This window comes from Convolutriloba macropyga, chromosome 4 (genome assembly GCF_964194025.1).
Source record: "Convolutriloba macropyga chromosome 4, txConMacr16.3, whole genome shotgun sequence".
NCBI classification, from domain to species: domain Eukaryota; kingdom Metazoa; phylum Xenacoelomorpha; order Acoela; family Convolutidae; genus Convolutriloba; species Convolutriloba macropyga.
The window spans coordinates 62151222-62179156 of record NC_134471.1 but is presented as its reverse complement, the minus strand read 5'-3'; the positions used below and the strand labels follow the sequence as shown (position 1 = coordinate 62179156).

The following is a 27935-nucleotide window of genomic DNA, read 5'->3' as shown; positions in this document are numbered from 1 at the left end:
TTTGTCGCTTCGCTAGCATATTACCTTTTACCAAGTTGTTGCCAAAAAAGATACACGAAGAAAAACTATACTCGCAGCAAACACCAACCAAAGATTAACTAAGAATTTCTGCTTGCTCCTTTTTTATTGCTCCTTTTCTGCTTGAGATATTGGATCTTTTCCGTTTGTGCCCCCCCCCCCCCCAGCTTAGTGGGTGCATATTATTTGCAACCCCCAGACGCACGTGCAATATTTTTACATAATGATTTACTATGTAATGACACGTGCTCTGTAAGTGGGGGGAGCATAACGTACTGGGGGGGGGGGGGGGGGGGGGCACAAACGGAAAAGATCCGAGACATTTATGACGTTTATTGGTTCGTTATGGGATTGTTGGCATTGCAGATCTACTTCGCTTCATTTTTGTTGGAGCTGCTTCCTTAATTCAATTTTGCAAATTTCAGGAAGCTTGAGAGTCAAACTTTTCATAATTAAAGACACCCAAGTTAATGCTTGTTGAATAAGTTCCAAACCGCCCATTATCTTAGTTATACATTTTAGGGGTCTTCATTGGAAAGGTGTCATTTTAGTGTTCGGTTTATTTTTTCTAAAAAAAAAGAACCAAGGGGTAAAATTTCAGACTTAAAGAAACTCAGAGCTGATTTTCACGGTTATTGGGTAACCTGACAGTCATTTTCACTCAGATTCTAAAGGTTTTCCCATTACCGCCTCTGCTTAGTGGTCATGTAACGTACAGCCAACCCCTCCTATAACGTAAATCTACTATGGTCGAGGGGGCTATAGTGTGCGCTTCTCCGGAAAAAATTTCAAGTATTATCCCAGGCCACGCAGATAGGATAGTTATCTTTTCCGTTTGAGACCCCCCCCCCAGAGGCTCGTGCCATATTTTTACATATTGATTTGCTATGTAATGACACGTGCTCTGTATCTGGGGGTGCATAGCACAATGCCTGATGTTGCAAAACTGTTGTTATCTTTTAAGATCTTTCTAGACAAAAGTTCACATTGACTCTTGCCACTTAGGATCGAGCTGTTCGCTCATTGAAGCATCATTTATCTTTTCGAAAATCTTGCAAGATGCGTCGTCCTTTAAGAATCTTGCACGATCTTGCAAAAGTAACCATTCGAGGTAGAAAGACGCTGTTAAATAGGTATCGGGAAGCAGCTGCGCCTATTTTGTATCAGTTTTCAAAGCTGGGTGGCGGCTACTCCTCAAATACAGGCGACCCTGTTCGACGGATGTACTTGTTCTGTTGACCAAGAAACAGAGTCTATATTATCAATTGCAGGTCAGATGTAGATTTTTTTCTACAAGCAATTTTTATTTTATATGAACTGCTTGGCAAATTCTGCGTATATCTAGCAGGTCCCCAGTGACTCGTGATCGATGTTACAAATTTCGTGCAAAATTGTCTCATAAGGTACATCTGTTACGGACGATGTATGTTCTTATCATATCTGATAAAAACAATAGTCTGATATTTCACCATAAAATATGTTCGCATCAAATCTGGATCTATTCTGTTTTGGCCCTTCCCCCAGCTTAGTGGGCTTATATCTTTCACCCCCCCCCCCCCAGCCGGGGGCATGTGCCATTTTTCTTACACAGTACCCGGACTGAATGGCAAGTCAAGATCAGCACTGGGCACGTAAAACTGCAAGTCTTTTATCAGTACTGATTCAGAGCTATGATCATGTCACTTTTTACACTTGTCAGTATAATTGCAAGTCTTGGCCTAGACGTACAAGTCTAAATGCAATTTTTGCTTAGCCTCGGGCCAGCAAGGGGACCCTAACTGCATTACTTCTCTTCACAATCTTTCCTCGGATAGGAATGTTTGACATGATAGGAATGTTCAACATATGTGAAAAATCAAGAATTGTCGATTTTCGGCTCAAATTTGGCTCCAAATGGGTGAAAAACGGATGGCTCAGGCGGCCCGAGAAAATGCATATGAGAAAATGCAAAAATCATGGCACGTTGCGAAAGTTTTTGGAATTCGAAATTTTCACTCGAAACTTTTTGAAAAGTTGGTTTTGACTTTGGGAATCAACTTGCAAGTGTAATCCAAGTCTTGGCAAAGACTTGTCAGACTTGCCGACTTGTTTTTGGACGTGAAGGGTACTGATGTATGCTTGTAGTCTTTCAACTTGACGTGCCCAGTACTGACCTTGACTTGCAGTTCAGTCCGCGTAACGTTCTTCTATAACAACATATATTTTGTAACTGGGGGCGTAAAAAATACTGGGAGGGGGGAGGCAAACAGATTAGATCCTCAAATCTTACGCAATAAAACTTCGTCTTATCAATTCTTACATGGTAAAATTTTGAAATTCTGTCCTATCAGATCTTATAAGCTTTAATTTTTTTTGTTCGGATTAATAACGCTGACTTCTTATCAAGCCTTAAACGATATAAATTTTTACTACCATATGTTAAAGGACCAAAAAAATCAGACTACCGATTTAACCTTAACAATTTATCAGATCTTAAACAAAAAATTCCAACTTGCACATCTTACCCGATAAAAATGGGGTTTTGACCAGCTTTGCACATTTGAAATTCCCGCAGCAGATCTCATTAGCCCTCAAATCTACTATATGGTCCCCTGGTTATAAGAAACCTACTTTTCAGCTGTAAATATAACTATTCGAACTAATCAGATATTGCAAGAAATAAGTTTTATAATCAAAATCTTATTGATATTTTAGACTTGGTGTCACTTTCATTGTAAAAAAATGTCAGCCACCCCAATATATTTACAAATACTTGGAACAAAAACTAGAAAATTTAACAAAGTTAATAATTACATTTGGCCTTTTTCTCAGTTACCAATTCCAGTTTTGAGTTCCGGCTTTTCAAACTATGCAGGTGTTGTGTTGTCTGACACAATAAAAATTCAACAACCGCTGGGCATATCATAGTATCTTAGAAACATGGTGAAAACTATTCTAAACAGATTGATATAGCAAACAACATTTCTAGTTTCGCAATAAACTTTGCTCGTTGATGATGAGTCTCATGAAACTGTTTCGAGAAACCATTTTTAATTCAAGAACACTCATTAGTTTGTTCCAACATGGTAAAAAAAACAAAAATTTAATTCACTAGTAAAAGAAATAGTTGCGACCTCTTAGAAGATAGAACTTAATGCTCTCTATATAAAATAGTCCGGGTTGAAAGTCACCGTCATTCAACGCAAAAATAAGCAAAACAAGCGGTTAATTCGGAAAGCTTTGTAAGATGAGCGGTGAATGCGCTGAACTTACATAAATCAGACGGTGAATGCAAGTTTATCGTCGGGTACCAGTAAAGTTTGATAATTTTACCGCTGAATTTAGTGGTGAAATCACAGCTTGCAAAGTGTCCATTTTAAGCGAGAAAAGCTTTGAATGCAATGAAATTACACAAATTCAACGCTTAACTTAGTGGTGATACTAAACATACTCACCGCTGAGAAAAAATTGTCAAAATATGTGAGATAAGCAGTGAATGCGATGAAATTACATCGTTCGTCTCTCGCGCTTCGCGCTTCTCTCACGTTCTCTCTGTCACCTTCGTTTTGTTTCTGTTTATGTGTTTGATCTGATGTTATTTGTTTTTGTTGCTTTCAAAATCCTTGAGTGAGTTTTCTAAGAAGTCTGAGCTATTTAAAGGTTCACTTTATTCTTTTTTATTGGCAGGCAAACTACTTGAATTTTGCTCACGTTAGCAAAAAAACTATTGGTAATTAGATGTTCATGTACTTCACTCGATTTTTGTGGCAAATTAATTTAAGAAATGCGGTCAATACGGTGAAAAAAAATTACCACGTTTCACCGCGATTCTTATAGTAATTTACCGCGAAATTTAGCGCATTTCTTACAAAATTCACCGCTTTTGTTTTCCAACGTTTATTGAATCTGATTTAAATTCACAAAAAATATCCTGAAAGTAAGTGACAGATTGCGCAGTGAAGTAAGAGGTTGAAGACATGCAGTAGGTGAGAGGTTCGAGTCCCTCAACGCAAGTTTTATTTTTTTGTATGAATTTCGTTGAATGCCTTGAAAATCAATAGTTCGCCGCGTTCACCGCATTTCTCAGCAAAAACTTTTTACAAAATTTGCGGTGAAAGAAAAACAACTTTGTTCCGCTTATCCTACATATTTTTCCGATTTTTCCAGGACCCGGGAGGCAATAAATTTTTTTCTTAACTTTTATTGTTGTGTTCATAGAGTGCGATAGTGATCGCAACAGTCTCTCGCTCTCGAAGGACTCGATGGGATATGTGATGGTGGACCAGATATTTGTGAATGAAAAAGATGGCATGATCAAACAGAGGACTATCAGGTTATCCTCGAAAAACTATTTTGTCTACCGAATATAAAATTTTTGCTTTTCTAGTGAAAAAGACATTGAAATTTTCAATGTTCTGAGAAGATTTTTGGGGTCTTTCTCATTATAGCCCCCCATCAAATTGTAGCCCCCATTATGGTACAGTTACCATGATTGGTGGCTATAGGTTATCTGACCACTAAGCTGGGGGGCTATATTTGGAAGGACCGATTTTTGGTAAAACAAATAGAAATTTTTCAAAAAAATTACTTCACAGTTTTACAGTTTTACAGGTTTGAAGGTAACCCTGGACTGTTCTACGTCAACTGGGATGTGTTCACGCTCTACAATCCCAATGCAACACAACTTAAACTAGACGGCACGCCTATTCTAACAGTGGTTTCTTTTCAAATATTAAATCCACCGATTACCCTCCAATTGCAAATGTATCTATCCCGTACCCTCTATTATTCTTCCAAAATCACGTCATCAATTTTGTTCAATTTTGTTTATGCTCAGTCGATTTTATTCAGTTTTGTTCAGTCAATTTTAGTCGATCGATGTACATTCATCGTAGAGAGTTGTGAGTTGCATCATCAGAAAAGCTTTCAAGCGTAGAATTTGAATTTTTTAAACAAATTGAATATCGTGTTCAACAAGTCTTTTGATAATTTGAGATTTTTGTGAATATTTGAAATTTGACGTGACATTTTGTTAAATTTTATCGGCAGTCTTGTTCAATGTACGATTTTACTTTGTATCAAAATGCTCTTTCAAAATCATAATTTAAGCAAAACTACAACAATTTACGCATTCTATATAGACGAGCAGCGATGAAGAGGCTATGTTTGGTCTCATGGGGACTTTTGTGAACAGCAATTCAAATGCTATTAGAGCGCTGTTTTTAAAAAATCTTTAAAATTTATTTATTTTTTTTTGCATGTCAATGATAAACAAGTCATGTTTAAATTTAAGTTCCATTAATGACAAGTACATTTGACGTTAAATTGTAGCTCCATGAAAAGTTCGTTTAAAAGGAATAGCTCATTGTTTTTATTGCTTCAATGCTGTGTTTTTTGTAGACCCTTACTGAATTTTTGAACTCTGCTCGCAATTGATGAAGTTCTTGTACTAAAATAACGTAGTCTCATTAACTTAAATTGTAATTAACTTCCTAAAGAGGATCACGTGAACATATTCAGTGCATTGGGTTATACCTATCAGCTGTTTTCTTTTTTTTGAAATTTTTAAAAAAAAGTTCTGAAGATACTCTTTTTTTAAACTTATTGCAGCGAATTCGTCAGTCCAACTAAAAAATGCTCTCATTTTTTTGCTGAGGTCTCATCACAAATCTTATCTATAAACTCTCTGTTCAGTGGTTTTATTTCGTAGCTATTGGTTTCATGACTTTGATACTCCGAGTTACTGAGACAGTATCACAGTATTGAAAGTTGTCCTTGGCATTGCAGAGACGCTCAATTGAAAGTCCTCAACAATTTCAGCTAACAATTTATAACCTTAATCACTTAAATACTTTGTTTTGAATTTTTCTATTGAACTTTAGGTTATTAGCTGTTTTGTTGTCCTTTAGTCTTAAAAAGACATTTTCTGATTCCTGACAGTTCCCATTGGCTTCTTGGCATCCCCTACAGTAATCACTGAACAAATTTCTTATTTCTAACATTTTTCCTCTCTGTTCTTTGTTCTCATGTAGTTGTTAGGACCATTCTGATTAATGGCAGGTCTCATTAAATTCCAAATGAACTTTTTCAATACCTTCAATTGACAAGAAAATAGCTTTGATTTTATTAGTTCTAAAAATTTTCAGAATACTAATGAAATTTGTCTTTCTTGATTATTTTTGTGTCAACTTGTATATTATTGCCATCAATGAGAGGTCCAGACTTCATTTAGTTATGAAAAACAGTTTCTCTCAATTAGTTTTTATTAAAAATTGTGAGTTTTTATTTGATTTCATTTTTTTGTCTGAACAAGTTTCCTCTAACAACAGGTCCCCATTGATTTTCAAATGAGATCCAAGAGATCATATAAAGTGCTTTTTTTATTAGCCAGCACAATATAATTACAAGCTGAAATAATACGCAATTTTCAGTTAACTGTTTTATTGGATTCAGTACGTTTTGTTTTCCAAAATTGTTTGTAAATATTTGAGAGTTTCTCTATCTTTTGTCTTTTTCTGTAGCCCTGTCCTATAATTTAGGCTCACCAACGACAAGTCCTACTTTTATTGTTCATCTGCTGCTTTTCGGATTCTCTTTTTGTATTGTCTCTTTTCTTTTTCCCTTACGTTATTTTCTTTCTGAGTGTATAACTTTAACTTTTTGAATCCTTCAACGGAGACCTTTGGTTGCAATGACATTGATACTCTTTTCGCAAGACAAACTGTGAAATTCTAAATTTATCAGTCTCTGTTGTTCCTTGTGTTCAATTTGTCACACAATTTCTTCAAAAACAGGCCACAAAGGTGTAACTAATGTTTGCCACCTTATTAACCTGCTTGATTTTTTTTGTTGAAATTTTATAATTTTTTATATCTTTAGCACGATGTATTTTGACAAAATGGTTTCAAACTTTGATTTTTGAATCATTAGGTTTTGCTAAAACGGCAGTTGAATTTTTTTTTAGGTTTGGTTTCAATTAGTTGTTTCCGGATGTTGGTAATGCCGCTCTGATTTTCAAACTTTCTAATTTCAACCATTTTGTACTCTTTGTTGTCTTTTATAATGGCCTCAATGATAAAATTTCATTAGTTTGTTAGATAGATGTGAATATAGTCACTTAAAAACACAACTTGGCTGCTTCTTTTTTCAATATCTGTTTTCCTTGGTGTGTTGGAGAATTCTAGATAACGATCAAGTTGGGTTACGGAACTTATTTATTCATTGGTAATACTAATAATTTCTCAAAAATTTCGATGGTATTTCGGAGACTTTTCTATTGCTCAAGTTTCTCCCCGATCAGGAAACATCAACTTTCTATATATTAGTTTTCTTTTATGAAATACGGCTGCTTGGTGTTGCAGCTCTCAAAACTCTTGCAAAACAAATGTGCACACATTGATTGTGGTAGCAGCTCCAGTGTTCGAATTTTATGTTTTAGCAGAGCTCCCAACATTAACACTCACAACCTCACCGTAGAAAAAAATAGCTGCTTTTGGCATTGGCGATGACTTGCTGAAATTTGTCTTAATCTTCCTAACTGTTCGCTTGCTAGTCGCTAGCGTAGAAGCTTGCATATTTACGACTTTACCTGTAAACAATGAAAAACCGCAAATGTCAACTTTGTGCCCCTACTTCTTTATTTCTTTTGTTGATGACTTGCTTCATGTCGTGAATGACGATTGAATTTTTCTATACATTATTGAAAGCGAAAAAAATAAGTTTTACAGCAAGTGCTCTGAGTCCAATTCTAAGAATTGCCTAAAAAATTGAATTTTTTAAAGACTCTCAAACCAAATTAGTTGTTATTTAAAACTGACAGTGAGTGCAGATACGACACCATTATACATTCAGTTCATGCAAACGTTCTGAATATTGCTATTAGCGCCAATTTGAATAGAAGCGTTCATATCCTGAATTAAATGAAAGCGGCATAATTTACTCTTCTATCTTTTAGAAGAAACTGTCCGGAAACACTCCTCCATAACCACGGCTGTACATATGTGCTATTGTCAACTCAGTTTTTTCTACTTCTACTGCCAATGCTACCATTACTAATTTTTGACATCAATCGATATCTAAAATTTTGTAATTGATTTGAGTTTGGATAATTTTTAAAGGATTCTTAGAACTATGCTTTCTATTTTGCCTTGTGGCTAGGTCTCATAAATGTCAGGTATCATCAACATTTCGATAAAACGATGATCGCTTTCTTCCGTTGCTTTTCTTGGCAATTGGGTTCTTGGCATTGTTTGACACTGACGCAATTTTTTCTCAAAAAACCTTAAACCAGTTACCATCAAAATTTTTCTTATTGTTTGTACGGTGTCTTCTATTCTCAATAGTAATAGGCGACATTGCCCTCTAAGGAAGCATGCTAAAAATTGTTTAGTAATTCAACTTTGATTTTTTATTTTTTTAATTTAAACCATTTTGTACTTTTTTTGTCTTTTATAATGGGCTCAGTGAGAAGTTTATCATTATTTTGATAGATAGATGAAAATATCATCTCTTAAAAATACAACTTGGCTCTTTCTTGTTTCAATATGTGTTGCCCTTGGTGTGTTTGAGAATTCTAGTAAACGTTCAATTTGGGTTACGGAATTTATTTATTCATTGGTAAAGACTAGTAATTTCTCAAAGGTTTCGATGGCATTTCGGAGACTTTTCTGTTGCTCAAGCTCCTCCCCGATCACGAAACACCATCTTTCTATGCCTTAGTTTGCTTTTATGAAATACGGCTCCTTGGTGTTACAGCTCTCAAAATTCTTGACTGTGGTAACAACTCCAGTGTTCGGTTGTTAAATTTTAGCAGAGCTCCCAACATTAACACTCACAACCTCACCGTAGAAAAAAATAGCTGCTTTTGGCATTGGCGGTGACTTGCTGAAATTTGTCTTAATCTTCCTAACTGTTCGCTTGCTAGTCGCTAGCGTAGAAGCTTGCATATTTACGACTTTACCTGTAAACAATGAAAAACCGCAAATGTCAACTTTGTGCCCCTACTTCTTTATCTGTTTTTTTGATGACTTGCCTTATGTCTGTAATGATGATTGAGTTTTTCTATTCATCAATGACAGGAAAAAAGATAATTGTACAACAAGTGTTCTTAATCCAATTTTAAAAATTGCCTTAAAAAATTGCATGTGTTTCAACGAGTCTCAGAGAAAATTAGATGTTTTTTAAAGCTGACAGTGAGTGCAGAAACAACACCATTGTACATTCAGTTCATGCAAACAATCTGATTTTTACTAATAACGCCAATATGAATTGAAGGGTTCATATCTTGAATTAAATGAAAGCGGCATAATTTACTCTTCTATCTTTTAAGAGAAATCGTCCAAAAACTCTGCTCCGAGTTCACGACTGTATTATGTTCTATTTCCACCTCAGCTTTTTCTACTTCTACCTGTAATGCTAACAATACTAATGTTTAACCCCAATTGATATATTATTTTTTGAATTGATTTGATTTTGGATAAATTTTAAAGGATTTTTTGAACTATGCTTTCTATTTTGCCTTGTGGCTAGGTCTCATAAATGTCAGGTATCATCAACCTTTCGATCAATCGATGATCGCTTTCTTCCGTTGCTTTTCTTGGCAATTGGGTTCTTGGCATTGTTTGACACTGACGCAATTTTTTCTCAAAAAACCTTAAACCAGTTACTATTTATATTTGTCCTTTTGTTTGTAAGATATCTTCTAGTCTCCATAGTAATAGGTCACGTCGCCCTCTAGGGAAGCATGCAAAAAACGGTTCAGTAGTTTCAACTTGTATCTACGGCTTTAATATTAATCTTGTCTGAACAATTTTGCTAAGTTGTTGGTTCTTTCTTTAATGTTTGCTAATTTTGCAATTTTTTGTATTTTTTGTAATGGTTGTTGTTAGTTCTTTTGCTGTTGATATTATTTCAATTTGTTTAAGTTTTCCTGTTTGTTACCGGTTTTCCAATTTGAGGCAACTTTTCTCTCTTTTTGATAGTTTTGACTCTCCAAATAATTACAGTGAAATTATCTACGCTTTGCTTCCAGCTTTGCGAGAAAGAAATAGATAACACAAAGATTTCAAGTTTTGACAGTCTGTTCGTCGCGTTTTGTTGATTTTTCAAAATGTTCACTCAGCATAAACCGTCCAAAAAACTAGAAAAGTTTAATTTTTTCTTTCTTTTCTGCTTATATAAGTTTTGACATCAGACCTTTTGAAGTTTGGAGTAACTAACGCTTTTCAGCACTACTGGTTTTAAAAAGAAATATATAGCAACGGTTTTTTTACGGTATTTGCGTACTTGTGAATCAAAAGGTTTTAAGAATTTTTTGTTTAACACTTGGACTTAAAATTTTCAATCGCTCTCCATTCCTCATCTTCCTTTCATATCCCGTTGAGAAACATTTCTATTTGCAAAAGTTTTTTTACCTACTCTGCATTTTTATAGATTTTTGGGATCATTCTACATATTTTATCTATTTTTTACGCATCATGTTCAACTTCCGTGCAACTTCCACTCAATTCGCTTCTTTCAAACTTTTTGCTAGTTCCACAAATTTTGTATACCTTGCTTCAATCAATCGGCGAATTAATTTCAAAAAATAAGTGTGGTTTTGAGTGGGCTTTCAGTGTTTTTTCGAGATATCATTTAAATTTTTTCTAATTTCCTGCATTTTCTTTTTCCAGTTTTTCTTTGACCAGTGTAATCTGCATTTTCATAGTTCATCTGTTGTAACCCATCTTTACATCATAAAGTTTGACTTGGGTGATATTTCTGTGAAATGTTGTTTTGTTGCCCAATTCAGTCTAACAGTATCTTTTCTTCAACATGCATATCCAAAGCATGCATATCCAAGGCATGCAGCTCAAGAAGACTAATAGGCTACTTTCTTTATGATAAGGGGTTTTTCCATGAATGTTTCATTTCTGGGGCTTCCCTTGTCGAGGTGTCGTCGCCATTCAACTCAAAATTATGTAAGATAAGCGATGAATGCGGTGAAATTGCATAAATCAGGCGGTGAGTGCTGTGAAAAACACTTCATCGCCTGATAGCGGTGCAATCATATAATTTCACAGCTGATTTTAGCGGTGAATATACAAAATTTCAGCGCCCTGAAAAAAGTGTCAAAATTATGTGAGATAAGCGATGATTACATAAATTCACCGCTTAAAATAGTGGTGAACTTACATAAAATCACCGCTTAGAAAAAAGGGTCAAAATTGTGTGAGATCAGCAGTGAATGCAGCGAAATAAATGGGAAGTAGGGGAGGAATTGTAAGATTTAAACACCCCTTAAAATTACCTCTTAATCTTACATCTTTTCGACACTTTTTTCTAAGCGATGAATTTATGTAATTTCACCACTACAGTGAACGGTGAACATACAAAAACTCACCACATTTCACCGCTAAAATATGAAATTTCACCGCGAAAAATTGCAAATGTTTCAAAAATTCACCCCTCATGTTTTACAGAAAGAAGAGTGAATTTGAATTATATTCAAAACAAAAATACTAGAAGTAAGTGCGAGATTGCGCAGTGGAAGATGACGTGCGTTACATGCAGAAGGTGAGAGGTTCGGAGCCTTGTAAGGGGGGTGAAATGCGGTGACTTTTTGCAAGTTCACCGCTTACTATAGCGGTGAAATTACATTGTTTCACCGCAAAACTATGTACAAAATTTGCGGTGAAAAAAAAACAAGTTTTCACCGCTTATCTTACATATGTTTCCGATTTTCCTCGACCCGGGTTGGAAATGTTTTTGCCCCATGATTTTAAATTATCTTTTACTGGTCTGGAGAATATATTTGAAATAATAGCTCACTTTAGAAGTTGAGTTTAATGGCTTAGTTATTCGGGTACCATGTGGATTTTTTGCTCGCACTGCAATCTGCGATTTTGTTTAAAATATATAAAAGCAAAATATGATTTTAATTTTCTTCAAAAAGTGAACGAAAGTTACTACCTTAACCGTGCCTGCCCAAAATGACGCTGTGGAATGAAGAAGTTATCTTTGTGGACTACAACCCAATGTTAAAAGTGGAGATGAGACCAGTTGATGAGAAACTGGTCATTGACAAACTCACCATCCAGGGTCCAACAGCTGTAAGAAGTGTCAACGTGTATAGAGGACACGGAATCAAGTATGTATATATAAAACTGAGATAGATTTGGGCCCACTGGTGACCGAACAGGGCTATAGCCAACAGCTATTAGGTTAATGCGCATTTGCCAATAATTTTGCAACCCAACATAAGCTAAAAAAAATACATAAACTTTAAAAAATTTAATCATTGTTTATCCTCGTTGCGTATCCTCAGTTTACTCAAGTGTTTGAACATTGACACAGGCCAAGCACGCGAACAAGTTTATCTGTAATTATAACAAATTGAATGTTTGCTTTGCTGCCACGGCCGTTGAAATTTTAATCAAAAGCATAAATGGAACATGAAAACTTTGAAACTTAGAATTTATTCCCATTTGTTTTTTTTTGCAACTCCATCTTTTTAAAAATCATGAATGTAATTGAAAAAATGAAACCTTCAATTTTGGAATTATTTTAACCACAGAGCAAGAGAAAAAGTTTTCAGATACCAGCTTGGAAAAGAGGTCGACTTACCGTTGGTTTCTGGAATTAGCCGCAGTTAATTGAAAAAGAATTAGTTTTCTTCTGGCATTTCTACAAAATTACTAAATTTTAACCAAAAATGGTCGCTTTGAAAACTTTTGCGGTGAAAACATCTCACAAATCTGTTCATTAACCATTTTTGGCTATTGAGAGAAAAACGCAAAAACAAATTTACTCTATCAAAATAATGTAATGAGAAATATTTTTTAATAATTTTGAGTATTGGAGTATTGGAGCATCTAATCGGTCTGTTAAAAGATCAAATGATTTTTAAAAAAATCATATATAACCAAGCATATTTAGGAATTTTTGAACCCTAAACTACAGTCTCTGGTCGGACTTCAATGTAATTGAAAATGTATATCAAGCAAATAAATACAAATTGTCAAATCTAGTGAATAGCATTTGCTGTCGTTTTTGATTTAACGACGTCTCTTGTAAAAATAAAAACAAGAACCAGCCAAATTGTCACATGAGCATACTGGTTCTGACTGATACTGGATACAATAGGCTTATCTTTCCTGTTGAACAATTTTTAATAAAATGATTTAAAGACTTTTTTAAAGAGTTTGGAAACATCTAGAACTAAAAAACCTTGAAAATCTGAAACAACAGTACATATTGCCCACTTTCTGACTTCCTGGGAAGAGACAGGAAAACTGGAGTTTCCTACAACTTAGAAGTGACATCACGAAATACATTCTCAGTGAGTCAGAAATTGCAGCGTTTTTCTGATTACTACCAATAAAATACGGAAACAAAAAACTTATGATGATCAGAACTGATTTGAATTTAAATGTTTGCCCCTTTTGCTGTTCACATCAAGATTACAGAAGTAATCAAGATATCGTAAATAGAACACAATGTATTGAAAACGTTAGAAATGTCACTAGGCTTTATGTGCAATATTTAAATTTTAAGCAATGTACAAAATTACTAAATGTTTACCAAAAATGGTCGCATTCAAAACTCTTGCGGTGAAAACATCTTACAAATCTGTTCTTTAAGCATTTTTCCGCTATTGAGAGAAAATCGAGAAAACAAATTTACTCTATGAAAAAAATTGATAGAATAGTTTTTTTAATAACTTGGAGTATTAGAGCATCGGAGGAAGGAGCATCTAGTCGGTCTGTTAAAAAATCAAATAATTTTTTTAAAAAAAATCAGATGTAACCAAGTTTATTCAGGAAATTTTGAAGCCTAAACTACAGTCTCTAGTCGGACTTCAAAGTAATTGAAAATGTATATCAAGCAAACAAATACAAACTGTCAAATCTTGTGAATAGCATTCGCCGTCGTTTTTGATTTAATTGCGCCTCTTTAATACTAAAAACAAGATTGAGCAAAATTGTCACGTAAGCAAAATTGTACTGATTGTTGAGAAAAATATGTGAGGAGAGTCTGAATTTTGTGTATAATCACTCTGATTCAGCAAATCGTTCACAGTCAAGTGAAGCGCCGTTGAAATTTTTTAAGAGGTACTCTGTTTAAACATATGAAGATGTTTTCCTGGATACTATAGGGATATCTTTCCTGTTGAACAATTTTTTAAACAATTTGTCTTTTTTAAGAATTATGAAACATTTCGAACTAAAAAACGTTGAAAATCTGGAACAACAGCAAATGTTGCCCGCTTTTTTATTTCCTATAAAGTTTTTTACATTTTATAGATGACATAACGAAATGCATTCTTAGTGAGTCAGAAATAGCAGCGTTTTTCTGATAATTGCCAATGCCATACGGAAACAGAAAATTATGACGAACAGAACCGATTTGAATATAACTAACGGCACTTTTCGCTGTTCACATTATGGTTACAGAAGTAATCAAGATATCGTAAATAGAGCACAATGTATTGAAAACGATAGAAAAGTCACTAGGCTTTACGTGCAATATTTAAATTTTATGCAATGTACAAAATTACTAAATGTTAACCAAAATTGGTTGCTTTGAAAACTTTTGCGTTGAAAACATCTTACAAATCTGTTCATCAATCATTTTTCGGCTATTGAGAGAAAATTGCGAAAACAGTTTTCCTCTATGAAAAAAATTGAATGAAAAGTATTTTTTTATAACTTGGAGTATTGGATGATCGGAGGAAGGAGCATCTAATCGGTCTGTTAAAAGATCAAATGATTTTTTTAAAGAAGAAAACCGATATAATCAAGCCTATTCAAGAAATTTGGAAGCCTAAACTACAGTCTCTAGTCGGACTTCAAAGTAATTGAAAATGTATATCAAGCGAACAAATACAAATTGTGAAATCTCGTGAAAAGCCTTCGCCGTGGTTTTTTATTTAATTGCGCCTCTTTAATACTAAAAACAAGATTGAGCAAAATTGTCACGTAAGCATACTTGTACTGATTGTTGAGAAAAATATGTGAGGAGAGTCTGAATTTTGGTATAATAACTCTGCGTTAGCAAATCGTTCACAGTCAAGTGAAGCACGGTTCAATTTTTTTAAGAGGTACTCTGTTTGAATATTTGAAGATGTTTTCCTGGATACTATAGGGATATCTTTCCTGTTTAACAATTTTTAAAACCATGTTTTTACTGTTTATAAGAATTATGAAACATTTCAAACAAAAAACCTTGAAAATCTGGAACAACAGTAAATGTTGCCCGCTTTCTGATTTCCTGAGAAGAGACTGGAAAACTGGAGTTTCTTACAACTTACAAGTGACATAACGAAATACATTCTCAGTGAGTCAGAAATTGCAGCGTTTTTCTGATAACTGCCAATGCTATACGGAAACAGAAAACTTATGAAGAACAGAACTGATTTGAATATAACTGTTTGCACCTCTTGCTGTTCACATCATAATTACAGAAGTAGTCAAGATATCGTAAATAGGGAACAATATATTGGAAAGAATACAAATGTCACTTGGCTTTATGTGCAATGTTTAATTTTTGATTTCTATCGCAACCAACTTTTCCCGGGTAACCTATCATAGTTTTTTCGATTTCCTACTAGGTCATTTATGATTTTAAGTAATCATATCAGGTCATATCTTTCATTTTCATTTTCGGTAGAAATCTAAAAAATTTCTTGGAAATCGTACAAGGTCAAGTACGTTACATAAAACATGATTTTAGCATCAATCAACAAATGATTGCAACAAAATTGATTGAAGCCAACATTTTACTTATAATGTAGTCAGAGGACATTTTAGTTTAGTATATGTTATATGCACTCCGCGTCTGACGTTGGGTGCGCTAAAACAATAAATTTGGATTCTATACGTATTTATAAATTGATTTAAATGTTAGATGCCAACAAAATTTTTAGCTTGATTCTAATATATGAGCGTTTGTAAGTATAAACTGGTTTCAGAGAATATGAAAACTTCAGTCATATAAATAGACCTATTTTCTCATTCAGCACCCAACTGTGCAAAGATTAATGTATTTCAGGGTTTTTTGGCGGATCATAAAGTGATGCTGCGGAAATATAAGTGATTCCTTATCTATAAAAAAAGAAAACGTAAATCGAAGGATGCATGATCCTTGGTAACCATAGAAGGATCATATATGATTTCTTTGGTTTCATTCACTAAGAAATCAGGTATGGACAGTAGGAAATTATACATGATCCTTGCATGAAATCCAAGAAATTTCAATCCGGCTGGCCTTTATATACATAATGTCCTCTCTACTTTCAGCTGGGTTCAAATATACACGGACTTAATATATACCTTGTTAGCGTCAACGAGCTTTATTTGAGTTAATTTGACAACCTAAAAGTATTTAGTTATCAAAACGCATTTATAGCTTTTGAGAGCACATTTAGTTCCAAATCCTACCCAAAAACAAAATTCTTGTTTTCACGAATAACTAATTTTTATCTCTTCTTGCAGTTGGCTGCAGATATACGCTGACTTCATAAACGATACTCTATACATTGGCAAGTTTGTGTATGGCAACACACCCTCCTATGCAGTGAACAAGTTCGCCCTGATTGGGGAGACAGGGAAGACATACAGGATACACGATTTCCTTAACCAGTTTCTGAGCAGTATGGTCAGCAGAAGGAGTTTGATTGGATGTAAGTTAGAGCAAAAACGGGAACTTCAATAGCATATTATTCAAGATCATGTCCCGCGTCGAAAACAAGCAGGCATTGCCCAGAAGGAAGATGCAAACAAAAATTTGTCCAGTCTATGATCTTGGGTAGCACGGGACGCCCCGCCACCAACACACCGTGGAAAATTTTTACAGCAAAAGATCACTTTCACCGCATTCACTGCTTAAAAATAGGGTGAAGTTTTTCACCGCTCTTGACTACATTTCCTACATTGTTTTTTTTTCGACTTAAACTCGACGAAGGACCATTACTTGCCAAATAGTTGCTTTTAGCCAGTTTATATACTGGTACTTGTTAATTTTTTCCGCCATGACATTCAACAGCGAGCTAAATTGGCAGAAAAAGAGAAATCCTTTCAAAATTATTTGTCATAAAAATCCATTGGATGGCAGACTGCAGATGAAAACAATATTTTGCAGGTTAGCTCTTTAAGAGTTTGGTATTCAAAACAGGTTTTATGTAATTAAAAAGAAAACTGGCCAATTCACGGCCAATTAAAACACATAACGGCAGAAAATCGTAATAAAAAACTATTTTTTGGTAAAACAGCTATTTTCCTATTAATGTGCCTGTCAGCGACCGAACCGTATAGCCCATTCCAGAGAGCGGGTGATAAAGGGCACAATAGCCGAGAACAGTAATTCTTGAAAATTTAAAAACGATTATCCGATTATCAAGTTTACAAAAACAAAAAAGAGTTTTAAACCATGCTGGAGTCAATTCAATTGCTATTGAAACTTGATCGAATCAACCCACGAAATTACATATTCTTATCGGTGCTTTCGTATGCCTTTCTTGAGCACCAATTTTTTGTTTTTTTTTGCATTTAGTTCACTTTGAGACAGAATTAGAATGTAGAATATTTTCTCCATTTTTTTTCACATATCTAGAATAACGGGAGCCAAATTTAGTCTAACGTGCGGAATATTTAATCAATGTTTGTTTCAGTCAAACTTCAAAACCTACAATTGAAAGGAGCTGATTTGGATTTGTCAGTTATGTTGAAAGGAGCTGTGATGCTGAAACAGCTCATCATAGCCAACTGTTACTATGATCAGCATCTGAAACAGGATTTCATGCAGAGAATACTCGGCAACAGTTATCAAAGTAAGTTGACTTGGGGCGTGCCTTTTTAGGCTTTGAATCCATGGAGGGATTCAAATAGTTTTTATGTGTCGGCACTGAAGTAGTCATTATTTATTTCGGATCTTGATCTGAAATAAAATCAGAAAAAGGAGATTGATCTAATATCTTTCATGTTTTCTAAAGAATAAAAGATTCCTGTTTTAAAATTAGCCCTCATTGCTTATCTAGATTTTATAAGTTTGTTTAAGCGCTGTGCAACAAATTTATCATTTGTTTTTTTAAGAAAAATATGCTAGTTTTGCATTGGTCTGTTAGATCAACACACACAAGGGTACCCCGGGTCGAATTCGAATGGCTAACTTGTAAGAAATTGCAAGTTTCTAATAAGTTCTAACAAGTTAACAATTCGACTTACAATTTCTTACAGGTAAAACATCCGACTCACATGGTTCTTACAAGTTAAACACTTGTCTGTAGAAATAATGTCTTAAAAAAATTCTTAGAAGATAACTTTTCTGTCGATATTGTAGCAAAAAACAAAACAAACGTGGCAAGATATGAATGTAAACAGATGTTTCAGACAAAAAAAAACATTTCGAAAAGTTTGAACTGAAATCATAAAATCTCATAACTGAAATCATAAAATGAACTGTGTGAACTGAAATCATAAAGTGAAATTAAACTTTCAATCAGATTCAAAAAGGTATAAAAATTATAGGAATACTATTTGAAAAAGCAATCGAGAAGAAGCTAATTGAGATCTACGAATTGTTAACAGAAATGCAAAAGGACCTCTTGAGTTGATAAAATTGGGAAATAATCATTTTGTCAACTTAGGTCGCATTATATTTTGCTATCCAAACGTAGAAACTCACTCCCACACGCTTTCTACGGTAAATGACAGAATGCTATGTTAACGAGAATGTTTATGAGAGTTGCGCGCGACTCGAACGAACTCGCAAGAAACCTACAAGTTAGCCGTTCGATTCGCAAGTTCTTACAAGATAACCTTTCGACTAGCAAGTGGTCACAAGTTAACAATCTTTTGCCGGAAACTTGCAAATTCTTACAAGTTAACCATCTTTTACAATAAACTTCCAAGTTCGTACAAGATAACCATTCGGTTAACTATCACCCGGCTCGAAATTTAAACGCGGGTCACTGAATTTTTTTTTCACCACAATTACCGGAACTCTTACAAAAAGTTGCCGTCCAGGGGCTCGAACTTCGAATCTTTTCCACTGTGCAACCTATCACTTATAGTTGTTCTTATTCTTTAGAATGACTACACTTTATCGGACGTAAGATTTTGTGATATTTATAATATGTGATTTTTACCGGAGAATGGACGTAAGATGTGTAATATTTAGTGGTGGAATTTTCATTTTCACTGCATTCATCGCTAAAAACAAAATTTCTACAACCATTTTCCGCATTCAACCCGCAATACATTTTTTAGAAAAACCGTTGACATAGGAAGTAAGGAAACTTACAAGTAAAGATTTTTTTGTCTCTCGTGAATTTTCTTTTGATATATGTTTTCGTCTCGCTCTCGTGGTGTCATTATCCAAGTGTTTGCAGTTTTCATCTAACTTTTAGGTAACTGCAGTGTGTTGGGAGACATTCCGATGGATTTGATGGATCTCCAGTTCTCGAATGCCCAGCAGGTCATTGTAGAGAAGGGAGCACTGGGAGACAAATGCCCACAGAGGTCAGTGGGTACAATACAGAGAAACCACTTGCATGAAAAACAATGACAAGCAGCAAGCGCAGCAAGATATGATATAGAAATAATAACATTTTGCCGAACAGACCAAATGTTGATGAAGTTGCTTTACCTTTACCCCTAACGACACCCAGGATTAGACCTCGACATCTGAAAAGATCTAATTACATTTTTGGCGGTTTATGTGATCTAGCTCCACTATGGGTGATATATAGTGGGAAAGAAACGTGTTCACCTTTCAAAAAATCTTTCAAGATAAGGCGTAATTATAAGCGGCTTGTATCTATGATAAGGTCTGAGACTATAGAATATTTTTTATTAGCAAGAACTATGGAGGAGCACAGACCAGTCCAGACATGGTAGCTGCTTGGGGAAGGAGAGGATCCAGACAATGCAGAGTGCTCCCTCCCAGGAATGGATCAGAAGGTAGCCGAACTTCAAAGATAAGGGGTCTAAATAGGAGGAGCTACTTTGGAAATGGACCAGTACTGGATTCGCACCAGCATCTCCTACTTTTACGCCTAGTCGGGGGGGGGGGGGGGGGGGGGGGGAGGGTGGGGGTAGAAAACAAAAGTTCAAACTTGAGTCGAATTGCTTTGAAATTATATTCTTTCTCTTGGAACAGATTAAAATGTTTCAGTTTTGGATAAGCTTAAGTAAAAGTTGAACTTGTCAAATGAATTTCTCAGAAGCATGAAAAAATTTGTTGCTCATGCAGAGGATTATTTTTGTTCTAAATTGAGTTTCCTTGGGTTGTTTAAGGTCTTTTTGGATCAGAAAATCTTAAACCTTCTCCGTCAAAACTAGTATATTTTATTTGAAGAAAAACACGGAAATTAGTGCCAGTACAATTCAATAATGAACAATTATATTTCAGGTTAAAAAAAGTCTTCTGAGCACAGGGTTGATCATGACATAAAAAACAGTATCCTTTATAGTCTTTCGTCACAATTCTGCTGTTTTCTGTGTCTAATAATAATTTAGCCCGTTCATTGAGCTAAACATCACCTATATTTCTCCCCGTCTGTACATGATATTGAATATAATGGTCTTTGTCTGAACATGACAATAGATATAAGGGTGTTTGCAAAACATACATAAAGAAAGATTAAATGATGTCTGTTTAGAAGGCGTTTCGTACGTCTCAAAAGCAAATGTTTTTTGAGATACTTTATCTAAAACTCTTGTTTATAATGCAATAACGAGAGAACATCCAATCAAAAACGGTTTGTAAAAAATTGACCAACTGTAGTTAGCTTATCCTGAAAAACGTCAGCCCTATGGCCAGTCTGCATTTACTGAACGCCAAACAAAGAAATAAATTCAGCACCAAAAATTGAAATGTAATGATTTTGCAAAACTAAGGGCGGAATGGCTTAGAACGCAATGTCCAACAGCCCAAGTTGAACTCTCCCCAAGTTTTATCATTGCACTTCAACGTTCTGACAGATTGGGCAGTAACTAGCATGGTTGACGCAACGTCTTTTCATACCATTTTTGCTAAATCAAAAATCCATTTGTCAGTCAGTGTTTATAGGTGCTTTAAACAGGAATTTTACGCACACAATTGCACCAAAAACATCAAGAATGAAAAAAAAACTATCCTTGAAACTTCTTTTGCAATCGACCACGAGACTCATCATGACACATATCGGTCAACCGATGGTCAAACCACACAATTAAGGGTCAATGCACGGTCAACCTTGACCAATATTGGTGTTTTTATTTTTAATGCAGCTTGAATAACAAGGCATCAAAATATCGAAGTAAATGCTGGGATAAGGGCAATACAATTTATTTATAAAAGGCCCATAGAGGGCGGACTATATTTTAATAATAATATATAATAATAAATTGTTTCCATCAGTCAATAAGTAGCTTTTCACAATTACTTGTACAAATACAATCACATATTTGACTGTGGGAGAGCACTATTGGGCCGATGGCCCGTTCTCAAGTTTCTCGTTCAGTTTATCTGGATGAAAGTGATTCAAAATGAAGAAAGAAAAAAAGGAGGAAGCACTATTTTTGAAGGTAGCATTAAACCTAGTGAAAACTTTATTCTGGTTATGGAACGCCTTTGAGTTGTGATATTAAAACTCATACAACAGTCCGACTATGTCCTCATTACCCAAAATATAATTATCTAGAAATTGATGACAGAAATTTTTTGTTTCGGCAGTAGACATGTTTTCAATCTTTTCTATTATTTCATCATCGTAACCTAGAAGCATTCTTAAAACTCGCCTTATCCTAACTATTATTGAAAAACTGTGAAATAGATTTTTACCTTGAGTTATTTTGTTTTTAATCAACCGCTTGCTTTTTTTAAGGCAATTTTGCATTGAGAAACCCTTTGAAATTGGTGAAATATTACATTGTCCCCTTATGTTTTTTAGTGTCTGCTTAAGAACCTCATAGGCATGTAACTCCGAGGCTAAAAAGATCCTATGTTTTACTCTTTCTTCGTAAGTGCTTTCAAACTTTTTTCGATGAAAAATTAGCCGCACGATACGTTTGATAACTTTGTCTATTTCCCTAATAGTTGTGATTGTTGTTGACCCGTATATCAGGACTCCGTATTGTACTATTGGCTGTATGTATGTTTTAAACGCTTTTATCATCTGTGATTCTCTCAAAACATTTCTTAGTTTATAAAAGATAGAACAATTCGACAAAAGTTTTGTGACCACATGCTTTGAGTGCTTTGTGAAACGTAGATTGTTATCTATCGTGATGCCCAGGTATTTGAAACTTTGTTTTTCTTCAATTTTAGTGTTTTTTATGAATGTTCTTGACACAACATTTTTTTGATTTTTCTTTACAAAAAGCATGCTTTTTGTTTTTTCCTTGTTCAGCGTTAGTTTATTTTTTATGAGCCAATCATTGACGTTATCTAGTGCTCTGTCGTGATCATCGTCAGTTTTCGATGCAGAACTTCTGCTCTTCACAACAGTGTCATCGGCGTATAAAATAACATTTGTTTTTTTTTGGGACAAACTTAAGTCATTCATGTAGATAATAAACAACAGTGGGCCAAGAATTGATCCCTGTGGCACGCCTAGTTCTATAAGATTCAGTTTGGACTTTTTATCTCCAATTAAAGTATATTGCGATCGTTTGGACAAATATGATTTTAAAATGTTGTATATTGGACCACGCAGACCATATCTATAACACTTTTGCAGTAAAATCTTGTGATCGACAGTATCAAAAGCTTTCTTTAAGTCTAGAAAGGTGCATTTGGTTTTTTCACTGTTGTTGTGGAGATTTGATCTTATTTCCTCTATTAGGGTTGCAATGGCATCGACTGTGCTCTTCCCGTGCCTGAAGCCAAATTGTGAATCTGAGAGAATTTCGAAAACGTTTAGGTAGTTTTGAATTCGATCAAATATAATCCGCTCAAAGACTTTCCCTATAATTGGTAGCAACGAGATGGGCCTGAAATTTGATGGGTCATATTTATTTCCATTTTTGAAGAACGGTATAACTTTTGCTATTTTCAAACTCTCTGGGTATTGTCCAAGTTCTATGCATCTGTTAAACAAGAGTTGTAAAGGAGCTGTTAAACAGTCAGAAAATTTTTTAATGAAAAAATAGTTCAAGTTATAGCAATCAAGACTAAATTTGCTTTTACAGTTGTTGATAGCGTACATTACGTCATTTGCAGATATCCATTTTAGAAACATACTTTGACTCTGGTTTTCTATCGTAACGGCACTTCTTGTTAAAAATTCTGCCTTCAATTTTTTCCCAATGTTTGCGAAGAACTCATTGAACTCATCTACTTTATTTTGCGAGCAGACAACTTTAGAGGACTCTGAATTGCCGGCTAAAGATCTGTAAAGCTCAAAAAAAGATTTTTTGTTTTTTACCGAATCGGTTTTAAGTAGATTTTGATAAAAAGTTTGTTTTTTAGATCTGATGAGAGATTTAAGGTTTTTACAAGTTTTTTGAAAATTTTCGTGAATTTGTGGACTTCCAGTTGTATCTGCCAGTTTCTTAAGACTACGTTTTTTCGTCGCTAAGTTTTTAACCTCATTATCAATCCAATTTTCGTTCTTTTTTTGTGTACGATATTTTTCAGGAAGGTGACTGTTTAATGCTTCTGTGAGCACTTCATGAAGTTTTTTGAAGGCTCTGTCAATTGGTAAGAGTTCTAAACTACTTCTGTGGACCTCAAATTGATACCTGAGATCCTTTTCGAGTCTTTCTTTTGTAATTGGATTATCTAGGTTATGCCAATTGGGGCTTTTTAGAGCTTTAAAATACTTTTCTGGACTGCCATCGAGGTCAAAAGAACCTTCTACCGTGTGATGATCTGTTATGCTGGTTGATTTAACTTTTGTTTCTATAAAAAAGTTAGAAAATATTGCGTCAATGAGCGTACCTCTGCCATTTGATACCCTCGTTGGGTCGTTATTGCTTGATATACTGAGACCGTTTCCGGCTAAAAGGCTTTTTAAGCTTTCGGCTTTTTTGCTGTTTACTAAAAAATTCACATTAAAATCCCCACATAGTACGTGTTTTGTTTCTGGGTCAACCATTAGGCTGTCGAGATATCTTTCAACCGTCAAGAAATTGGCTTCATTAGTGCAATTTGGTGGCATGTAAATACATGAGAACCAGATTTCTTCTTTTATGGTTTTGATGGCGACTGTTAGTAGTTGAACGGAATTCGTTTCTAATTTTTTAATTATCTGACAATTTATGTTATTTTTCAAGAAGAATGCAACACCTCCACCTCTTTTTTTACGATTGCTGGATATAATTGTTTGATAACCATTCAAAGAAAAACAGTTATTGTTATAGCTAGGATTTAACCAAGTCTCAGTAAGGCAAACTACTTCAGGTTTCTGAGACATGCTATTAATGTAAACTTCAAACTCGTCTAGGTTCTTAGATACGGATCGAATGTTTTGAAGAACAAATTGGAACTGTACGGGATTACAGATTCTTTTATTTGTCATTGTTGACGTAGAGACACTTTTCGTTATCAATTCCCTGCCATTTCAGTCTGGTTTTTTTTTCTTGTATAAAACTATCAACTATTTTGATATAACAGTGCTTAATTGTTGTTTTTTTTTGATTTGTTGCTTGCGGAAATCACCAGCAACAAATCAAAACATTCTGTTTCATTGCTCTCCTGCGCCCTGTCTTCATGGTTGCGTAAATCACAACCGACAGGCCGCCGCCTGCGGAAATCACAGGCAGAGGGCTGAAACAATTTTTAAAGACTTTTAGTTGAAATTGAGGTTATCTTATACATATATAAGCTGAATTTATGAAATTAAAAAAAAAACTTAAGAAATGAGCAAAAAAGGTTTAAAAAACATGATCAAAACGTTACGCACCTAGAGCTGGCGATAAGTTTCTACCCTAAATCTTGAGTTGTGCTCATATTATACACATTAAAGAAACCAAACAAAATTAATTGAGTTATGTTTTAGCTTTTTATTACAGTTACTGAGTTTGTGAGATGCCGGTTGTTCTATTCCTTTTGAATATTAAGTCGTTTGTATGCAGGTGAGTTGATAACATCGTCAGTAGAGGATATTTCGAAATGTTTTTTTCGTTTTATAGCATTGATTGAGTCCAAATCTTCTATCTCGTTAATTTTAACGAATTTTGCCTTTTCTCTACCATTTTCGACTAAAACCGAGACTGCACAGTTGTGTGTTGCAGTAATCATGTTTCGTTTGTTTGCTTCGTTTTTGATCTGAGCTTCATATTCTGGTAGGGGCTCGTTTAGATAGATGAATTTGTTGTTTATCCTGTTTTTTTTTCTCAGTCGTTTTCTTTTTTCATAGACACTTTGTTTGTCGGCAAAATAAATAAATTTGCATATTACTGTTGGCAGTTGAAACTCGTTTCCGGAATTGGGAATAATGTGACACGCTTTGATACTGTCCTCAGTAATTTCGACCCCCAAGAATTTCTCAAAAAATTTTAAAGTTTCGTGCGTTACATTACAAACTTGTCGAGCATCGAAGGGCGGATTAACGATTAGTAACGAGTCCTTTCGTGTGTATCTCTCTTGCGCTCTTAGGCGATCATTAATATTTTTTTGCTTTGCTTTTAGTTCCCTAATTTCTTCGTCCTGTGAGTTATTTTTTGCTTTCAAGAGTTCGATTTCTTCTTTCAATACACTTACTTCTGTGTCTTGAATAGTACTCACGACAACCTCTGAAGCTATGGGTTTGGACGTTGATGATGATGATGTGGCCTCCATCTCCATTGCCGAGTGATAACAATAGAAAAAAAATTAGTAAAGTAAAAAGCAAATTAAATCAAAGATAACACTCAAATTGGAATCTTGTGCGATAAGACTGCAACAGCAAAGAAAGATTGTTCTTTTCAAGCGAACATTTAGAGTTTTAAAGTTTTCTCACAACGTTTCACTCAAGGTCAACCGACTGCTCTTCACGTAAGAATTTTTTTTTATTTACTCAAGGTAGATCCCGGCACCAACTGCTTGTCCGTGAAGCGATATCTGGGCTATTATTGATCTCATTATAAATCTATTACAGTCCGAGATTGTGATTGTTTTTCGGTGTGCTTTTTTGTTGACTTCTTACCGATAAACATTTGGAGCCCCGGCGAATTAAGTAGCAATAGGCTGGCTTAAGTTGTCAATTTATTACAAACAGCGCTGAAGCCATTCTTTGCCAGGAAAGACCCAAGCACATGATTAACAAGGAACACATATGCAATTTTGAAGCCTTAAGGAGGTATTTTAAATCATTTTCCACCAAATTTTTGAGTTTCATTGAAAAAATGAGGCTTTCAAAATTCAAAATTGATGTTGACAAAAATCAATACAAGTCATTTGCAGGTAAAACCTATATTCATGCAGTTTTTGAAACTGTATGTGTTGTTAAAGGCAACTCAAAAAAAAACTTTTGCTATCTTTGGCTCATTTTTGACTGTTTGTCAATTTTTGAATGTTTGTAAATGTTTGAAAACTTATCAAGAATCTTTTGTAGATGTCAGCTTTACGTTTTCTGAATTGTTTCGCTTGTTTTACAGGACTTGTCCAGCTTTGATTTCTAAATGGTGGTCTTCATCGGTCATTTTTTGTATTCAGTAAGTTCTATTGCTCAGTACTTAAAATTATATGTGTGACGTCATGTGTTATCAAATTTTTTTCGTTTTTTTTCCATATTTTATAATAATATTTTGCTTTTTAATTCGCTTGCAATGTTTTTGCAAGTCTTCAAATGCACACTGTTCCATTACATGTCTGCAGGGCTTATTGGCTGAGCTGAAATATGAAGGTTAGAGATTGATTATGACTAGCTAATATTATGTCGGAAAATATTCTCTATTCAAGATAAAAACTGAGTTTTTGAGAATTTCCAATATGTTCTGTTTTTTTTTGCATAATCATTTCAGCTAACAAATTGTAGTGGGGGTGAAAAGTTAACTGAGTTCTGCTACGTATCACAACAGTTTGTATTTCTGACTAATTGCATGATTTTTGCAAGACTCTCGCAAGAATTTTAGTTTCCAGCTTGAATTCAAAAAAGATAACGATGTTGTCTTAAACTATAAACAAGCTTTGAGTAACCTCCTAAAAGCTGTTGCCTAATTTTGTAAATTTAAATTCTCAAAATCCTGCAAGAGTCTGGCAAGATTACAAATTCTGGCCAATTTTTATTTTTAATTAAATGTTAAAAAAAACTTTGCTACCGCATTTTAAAAAATCCCACTTTTTTGTGCAACATTTTAGCCGAAATTCATATGACGCAAGACTCTTGCAAGTTTTGAATCCGCTCATCGGTAGGGGTTCACCTTAACGAAACTCCAAACTTTAGTGCTCTAAGATGCGACGAATTGAGTTTTTGAATTTGTCATCGGATAATCCAATTTTAATTGGGCTGTTTTTTTTTCTTCATGTGTCATATAAAAATTACATTCAGGAACTAACACTTAGAATTCTGGAAATTAAAAGGCGCTCAATTTATTATTTACTTCATTCTTTGTTTGCTTCGATTCCAATAACTGCCAAGGAGCTCTATCACGGTTGCTTTCCAACAATCGGCTTGCTATGTTCAAGAATGGGATTTTAAAATGTTTCTTTTTACTTTTTTAGTATGTGACAGTCAGCTTGAGATACACAACTTGATTTTAATTTTAAAAAGCAGTTTGGATGGATGGCAAAGAGTACATAGCTCTATTTCAATGCTTTGTTGATAGGATTTCCACCCAACATAGACGATGATGTATGTGTGATGTGTATGATCAACTCTCGCACTGGACCAGCCTATATTGAGAAACCAGATTGCCGAGACTACAGTAACGAGGGGAGAATGGGCGACACAGGATTACGCACGAGTACTACAAATGCAATAGTTGGGCTAATAGCTCTATTTATCTACAAATTTTTCTAACAAAGACAAAACAAAGAGTTCTATTAAAAATCTT

General features: G+C 34.6%; 1 protein-coding gene across 4 annotated transcripts; it reads left to right on the top strand.

Moving 5' to 3' along the window:
- On the top strand, positions 1–27935 carry LOC142338592 (uncharacterized). 4 transcript variants are annotated; one of them, XM_075388412.1, is made up of 11 exons: positions 1–162; positions 338–404; positions 1186–1289; positions 4216–4330; positions 4609–4694; positions 11986–12124; positions 16470–16657; positions 17645–17803; positions 19382–19493; positions 19831–19934; positions 27708–27935. In XM_075388412.1, exons 2-11 carry the CDS (start codon positions 364–366, stop codon positions 27899–27901), a joined length of 1242 nt encoding a protein of 413 aa, XP_075244527.1. In that variant the 5' UTR covers positions 1–162; positions 338–363; the 3' UTR covers positions 27902–27935. The 4 variants fall into 4 exon arrangements, with proteins under 4 accessions (XP_075244527.1, XP_075244526.1, XP_075244529.1 ...); XM_075388411.1 differs by having other exon boundaries at positions 331–404; XM_075388414.1 differs by having other exon boundaries at positions 1–163; positions 347–404.

Excerpts from the sequence above, each read along its gene's own strand:
- LOC142338592 (XM_075388412.1), top strand. The coding sequence starts at position 364 with ATGGGATTGTTGGCATTGCAGATCTACTTCGCTTCATTTTT. Across the intron at positions 1,290-4,215 it reads GTCTATATTATCAATTGCAG|AGTGCGATAGTGATCGCAAC; the intron begins GTCAGATGTAGA and ends TTGTGTTCATAG. Across the intron at positions 19,494-19,830 it reads GGAGACAAATGCCCACAGAG|CAAGAACTATGGAGGAGCAC; the intron begins GTCAGTGGGTAC and ends ATTTTTTATTAG.